This window comes from Lactuca sativa, chromosome 8, assembly GCF_002870075.4.
Source record: "Lactuca sativa cultivar Salinas chromosome 8, Lsat_Salinas_v11, whole genome shotgun sequence".
NCBI classification, from domain to species: domain Eukaryota; kingdom Viridiplantae; phylum Streptophyta; class Magnoliopsida; order Asterales; family Asteraceae; genus Lactuca; species Lactuca sativa.
The window spans coordinates 48,685,489-48,692,772 of NC_056630.2; the positions used below are offsets into that span (position 1 = coordinate 48,685,489).

General features: G+C 35.7%; 1 protein-coding gene across 1 annotated transcript; it reads right to left on the reverse strand.

The window, feature by feature from the left end:
* Positions 1–3,932: 3,932 nt before the first annotated feature.
* On the reverse strand, positions 3,933–5,838 carry LOC111904391 (zinc finger protein 4). Its single transcript, XM_023900166.3, has 2 exons — positions 5,544–5,838; positions 3,933–5,003 (listed from the first exon to the last, which is right to left on the reverse strand). The coding sequence occupies exon 2, from the start codon at positions 4,930–4,932 to the stop codon at positions 4,321–4,323; it is 612 nt and encodes a 203-aa protein (XP_023755934.1). The 5' UTR covers positions 4,933–5,003; positions 5,544–5,838; the 3' UTR covers positions 3,933–4,320.
* Positions 5,839–7,284: the final 1,446 nt, after the last annotated feature.

Genomic DNA, 7,284 nt, shown 5'->3' on the forward strand with positions numbered 1-7,284 from the left:
TCCTTCAACGACGTTCTTATAAGCTATTAAGTGAATGCTTGATTGTTCACACCACTCTTCTATCAGGTCCAGATTCTGGCTTATATCCTCACTGTTCTATTTCTCTTGGAAACGCGTTTTACATAGTAAGCCAACCATAAATTCTGTTGGTAGTATTGCCTACATACCAGAGGCCAGGCTAAAGGGAGTTTCCCTCATGCTTGTCCTTAGTGTCGTTCGGTATGACCAGAGTACTGCTGGGAGTTCGTCTACCCGGTTGCCCTTAGCTCCCCTAGCCATTTATTGATTTCGTTTACTAGCGTCCTGTTGGACACTTCTGTTTTGCCATTGGGCTAGGGATGTGCTGCTGATGTGAATCTTTGTTCTATGCCCTTATCTGTGCACCAACTTCTGAATGGGTTTTTTGTGAACAACGGTCCATTATCTCTTATCAGCACTCTAGGTGTACCAAATCTCGTAAGTATATTCTTCCATAAGAACTTGATCACCTGCCTCCCTGCTATGCATGCCACGGGCTCTACTTTTGTCCACTTGGTGAAGTAGTCTATCGCGACTACTAGGAATTTCACTTTCCCTAAGGCTTATGAGAATGGGCCAACAATGTCAATTTCCCACCGGTAAACGGGTCATGGGATTTATATGCTTTTTAATATCGTAGGGGGTTTCCTTGTACTAGAGAGTAATTTTTACACTCTACACATATTCTTGTAAGCATCGGTACATCACAGCGAATGTCAGGCTTGTAAATTTTCCATCCAAAGTATTTTCCCTGTTAGAGCTCTTGCTCCTTTGTGTGTGCCAGCTGGGCCGACATGGGCCTCCTGAAGTACTCTCTTGCCGCAAGCTTTGTATATGTATTTTAGCCATGGTGCCGTGAATCCCTATTTGTATAATTCCCCTACTATTAACGCGTATTGTGGGGCTTTTTATCCTTATCTTCTGAGCCTTTTCATGGTTTCCTGGTAGGATGCCATGTTGTAGGTAGTCCACAATGGGTGTCATCCAGTTACGCTGTGCTGGTGTTAATGTGCGTATCTGGCGATCGTCTATGTTTCTTTCCTTTAGCACTTCGACCAAGACTTTCTTGAAAGGTGATCAAAGCATGTCGATGGCAGTTTACTGAGAGTGTCTACCCTCTTATTGTCTCCGGTTGGTATTTTCTTGATGGTGAAGCTTTTCAGCGGGCTCATTAGCTTTTGGACAACCTTCACGTATTTTTCCATCCGTTTATCCCTTTCTCCAATTACTCCATTGATTGGTTTGCTACCAGCCTCGAGTCCATCAAGGTCATTACCCTTTCTGCTCCCATCTTGTTTGCCAACCTGAGGCTGGATAGCAACACTTCATATTCGACTTCATTATTAAAAGTATTGAAGTCGAAGCGGAGTACATAAGTAACTTTTCTCCACTTGGGCTTGTCAGTATCATCCATGCTCCCGGTCCTTCTTTGCTAGATGCTCAATCTTTGTATAGGGTCCAAGGATGGTTTTTCTTCCTGGCTTGGTGTCTCCTTCTGAATTTATTCTTGAGCTTGTGTCTCTAGTTCTCCTCGTATCTCTAGTATGAAGTCTACCAAATCTTTTCCTTTGATTGCCAACTGTGCCAAATAACTCGAGGTTTTTAGCCAAATAAGTATATGTTTGATTAGGTAGCTACTTAACACCTCTATTTGATTTTCCTGTAAGTATCGCCTTAGGCGTTGGGTTGTGTAAATGAGTGCTATCACCAACTTCTGGATGATAGGATTGTTAATTTCCAAGCCTTGCAGTGCTCGGATGACGAAATAGATCGGGAGTTGTCCTCCCCCTCTCCGTACTGCTAGCACTGAGGATATTGCCTCGTTTGATGCCAATAAATATACTTGAAGTATCACGCACGAGATGGACTAGCGAGTGTAGGGAGCTTGTTCAGGGTCTCCTTCCATTTCTAGAGTGCTTTTCAGCTACTGGTGTCCAATGAAAATTGTTCTTTTCGATGCATCCTTTGAGCCTGTGGAAGAATGGCATGGGCTTTTCTACCGACTTGGAAATGAATCGGCTCAGGGTAGTTAGCTTGACATTTAAACCTTGCACGTCTCTTAGGTATGTGGGGATGCTACCTCCATTAGCTCTTTTACCTTGGCGGGGATTGACTGGATTCCCTCTTCAGTGACGTAGTATTCCCATAATTGTCCATCTTCCACTCCAAAGGTGCACTTCCTTGGGTTTAATTTCAACCAAACCCTTTCTAAGTTTTTAAATGTCTCCTCAATATCATCGAATAACTTCTCTTCACTTAGACTTTTGATGACCATATCATCCACGTAGACTTCTATGCTTCGTCCGATTTGCTTCTCGAAGAGCGAGTTAACCAAACGTTGTTAGGTTGCACCCACATTCTTCAAGCCGAATGGCATCTTCTGATAGTAGAATGTGCCATGGTCCGTATAGAAAGTGGTTTTTTCTTTGTCTTCTTTGCTTATAAAGATTGTTTTTAGCTGTCCAAAACCTATCAATAACAACTAGTTTATACTTTTTTAATTATTATTTTTCATAAAATAATAAGTATTCTCTAATTAAAATAATTAGTTGGTTATTTATTAATAATAAATATTCATTATGTGTCAACTTGATTAAGATGTGACCCTATAAGATTATATGTTGTTATTAAATATTATTCAATAAAGACTCTTGAATGTATAAATTCAACAACTACAGTGGTACAGTGGCAAAAAAATAGTGGAGACGTTAGGGGTTTTGAGCACTAAAAAAATTCAAGTGGTTGAAATCAGGCGATGAAATATTGTCAAGTAGAGCTTCGTGACTGGAAAGATTCATAAAAGGGAGGAAGGAGATGGTCGTAGTCGTTCTTCAATGGTAGTGGTTCCCAAACAAGAAATCCATAGAGAGAGGTTATGGCCGGGTGGGACCTTTTTTATTTGTAATTGATAAAATGATCTAATAAATACAAAAAACATGTAAAAAAAATAAACAATGTATAATAGTCATTTCAAGTTTGACAGATATAGTCCACAAAAATATATTAGATCATGGTAGAGATGTTGGGATTTTGAACACCGATAACGTTGGGGTTTTGAGCACCGATAGAATACATATGATTAAAATTAGGTGGTGAAGGCTGGAAAGATGAATAGAAATGAGGGAGGAGATGGTGGTAGTCAATCTTCAATGATAGTGGTCACCTACCTAGAAAATCAATAGAGAGAGGTTATGGTGGTGTGTGTCGTTTTTATTTCTAATTAATAATAGCGTTCTCATAAAAAATGGAATAAGAAAATCAAAAATGTAATAGTCATTTTAAATACGAAACACATAATAACAAATATATCATATGATCGGTTGTGCAAGTTGAATAACTTTTAGACAATATTCACAAAAACAACAAACCATAAGGTCCAAGTTTACAGTCTAGAGAAAAACAAAGCTAAATATTTAAAATCTACCAATAATAACTTAGACATCTCCCATGATAAATTTTTTTATAGTTTATTACTATCGACTAATTAATAATGAGCATTTATTCCCATTGGAGCAAATGACTTTTTTTTTTTTTTTTTTTCTTATTTTTATTAACCACCCAATATATATTTAGTTTAACCATTTGTACATTTTATCCCCTCATCTTCTAATCATAATTTAATTTAATCCTTGTTTTTATGTTAGCTTTCAATTTATTTATTTATTTACTAGTTAATGAATTCTACAAAATATTTAGTTACATTTTACTTAAGAAATATAAATATAACGATAATATTAATTAGAATAGTTTATATTAAAATATGATGAATATTTAAAAATGACTAACTAAATGAAGTGGGTTATATAGAAAATTTTAAATAGATAAAAATAGATTAATTAAAATTAAAGAAAAAACTATTTGTAACCATTGAAAAGACTATTTATTTAGAGGTTAAAATTATTAGAATGATAATCTACAATAACTTTAAGTTATAGATAGTTTAACCATTAAATATCCCTCTTAGAGAAAGATAAATACAACTCTTGGATAATGTAATCCTATATGACCTAACCCTAAATAAACATTAACACAGAGGATCTAAACACGCCCTACCCAATGAAACCATAAGCAAGGCATATCCATCCTAGTCCCAAATGACAGCAGGCAAAGCCATTGCTGGCATGTACTCAGACCAGCATCTTTATTAAGCTTCAGAAAATTTATGCCGCTTATACATACAATACAAGCTACCAGTAGAATCAGGCAAACCCAATCTTCATAATCTCACTGTACAAACAAGGATACCCGATTTGATCACAATCTTAGAATATACTACAAAACTCCCAATAACCTCTAAAAAGGTCAAAGTTTGAGAGTAAGATCTGGCAATGTAGACGAATCTAAAGGCGTCCCATCAATCTCCCTAAAACTACCAGGCCAAACCAGTTCAGCTTCATCTTCTTCCACAAATACCGGTATCCCACAATAGCTCTGGTCAAACCTTGTTCCACCTCTCACTGCATGAAAAATCGGCATCTGCGGAGGCACAACATGTTGATGCAACGAGCCATGAGCTTCGATACCCAGAGACCGAGATGTGAACCCATGAAGAGGCAAAGATGCGAGACTGGTAAATCTACTGGACATCAGTCCCATCTTGATGGCTCTATTCGCAAGCATCTTCTCTCTCTTGTGTGCATTTTGATGGCCTCCCAATGCCTGTGAACTGTAAAACTTACGCCTGCAGTATTTACAAGAGAATACACGTGGTTTAGCTGGTACTGAGACAGTTGTCGGGGACCCTGATTCTAAACCAGTAGACTTAGGAATCTCATTGTTATTAAAACCAAGAGTCAAGTCAAGAACAACGGATGAGTGGTTTGTGAGGGTTGATGAAGTGGTAGAACTGTCTTTTGATACACTGATATCAGACTCATCGGCATCCAGGAAGATGGTCTCGTTTGGTGGTTGCATGTTTCAATAAAACTTGTTTCAGAGATTAAGGACCACAAGAATTAATTGTGGCCATTTTTGAGCTTGTTCGCCTGCAAAAGCAGGGTGAAATATGAAATCTGTACTAGCTTTCAGTATTGCAATTAGTACCCAGTTGTCATAAGAACAAGAGCAATTGCTAAGTTTGTAAGATATGTTACTAGATTATATGTTACTGGATTCATCAAAACTGAAGGTATGAGGAATCTGATGAATAGAAATCAGTCAACTTAAACTAGATCTCCTCATAAGAATTTCAACAAATTGTTATTGAGTAACTGATTAGTGTTTACATCATTAATCTCCAACAGTGGGAATTGCTTTACTTTCTGATTCTTATAATAATTGATTGCTTAATGCCTTAATTAAAGCAGTCACTACTGAAAGTAAGCATTAATATTGCTATCTCTGTGAGTGATCAAGATCTGAAAGTAGTAGCAGCAACAAGATCAAAATCTTCAACACAAGAAGAAATTGAAAGAAACCCATGAACAATATCCCCAGCGATCATTAGAAACATTACAGAAGAATAATAACATCAAACCGACTTCAAATTAAATTGGATTGATTTAAAAAGGAAAGGGATCCAATACCTTTTGTTCAGTGGTACTTTCCTCACCTGCTTCTTGTCGAATATGATTGTTGGATTAAAATACCGCAGTGGGTATTCTTAGTTTTTGCCAAAAATGTGGAGAAGATGGAAAGCAGTAGAATTAAAAATTGAGGATAAAAGAGATAAGATCATACGAGAGAGAGAGAGAGAGAGAGAGAGAGAGAGAGAGAGAGAGAGAGAGAGAGAGAGAGAGAGAGAGAGAGAGAGAGAGAGAGAGAGAGAGAGAGAGAGAGAGAGAGAGAGAGAGAGAGAGAGAGAGAGAGAGAGAGAGACGTCGTCTACGAAAGTGATTTACTCACTAAACTGCACATTCTCGTTTGTTTAATTGTTTTCATACAAAGAGGATATAAAGAAATCCAAACGTGCAGATGTTCCCATGTTTTCCGGCTTTTAATTGTTTTGAGAGTTTTCTGTAAATTTTATTGTTGATTCTTTTTTTTTTTTTTTCTTTTTTTTTTTTTTTTTTTTTTTTGTTTTTGAGAAATTAAATATCCTTTTACTTTTATTCTTACAAATTCTTCTGGCCAATTAAATAATGACATATGTTATATTAATATACTAAAATATCATTAAATAAGCATTAAAGGTTAGACATATGACTATTTAATTGGATTGGATTTGTAACAACAAAAAATAGAAAGATATTTAATTTCTTTTTGTTTTGTTTAGTTTCAAAATCATTGTAAAATAGTTGTTTTCTAGTAAAATCTAAATTTAATTAGTCATATATTTTTTTCTGACCGAAATGATTAATTTTTCAAATTAAATTCACCTAGTTAATTAATTCATTTATGTTTGGATTTGAACCCACAACCTTCGGTTTAAGAGATTTTCAACTCTACCAAGTGAGCTAATTCTATTTGGCTAATTAGTGATATTTTAGTTTAAACTATTCATTCAAACCCAATCTTTTACTATAAACAATAGTTTTTTTGTTATAAAGGATTTTGACTAAGTGTTACCGTTAGATGTCCTCCTTTTATAATGTGGATAGTTTAATTGTCGACTGTACATCTATATAGAATGAATTAATAAACAGTTTAAGAATAGATTAAAGTGTATATATATATATATATATATATATATATATATATATATATATATATATATATATATATATATATATATATATATATATATATATATATGACTGAATTATCGGACAAACATAAAGATTTGTGAGAATCTACGAATTGTAAATCTATAGTTGACTCTTCGAGTGTCTGACTAACCTTGTGACTATTTCTTATCCAAATGTGAATCTTGTGCTTCCAATAATAAATGTCTATAATAGTTTTCACACTTATTCATACTTGTTCCAAGAACTGACTCGCGGTTCAAATAATGCAAAAGGTACGCCGTTAGAGTAAGTGCACTTGACTAATATAGAAAGTCAAGGCTCTAAGCTCCGCTCCTTCGACTGATCGTTTGCATCAGATCTCAGGTTCTCTATTGCACTCCCTAAATAGGGTTCATTTAACCTTTCCCTCACGGTAATTGTACGTTATCGGTCATTGAGGAACACTTAGGCTTAGAGGGTGGTCCCCCTTTGTCGCGTAAAAGCGATGAGAATTCGAACACGCCGCATTTTACTGGAGTTCAAGTCAGTATACATAATCCCCACAAATCAATTTTAACATATACATATGTGTCCAAATGAGCAAATACTACAAATTTTCCTAGACTCCACTAGGATTTTCGCATCTCTAGTAGATGCCTAA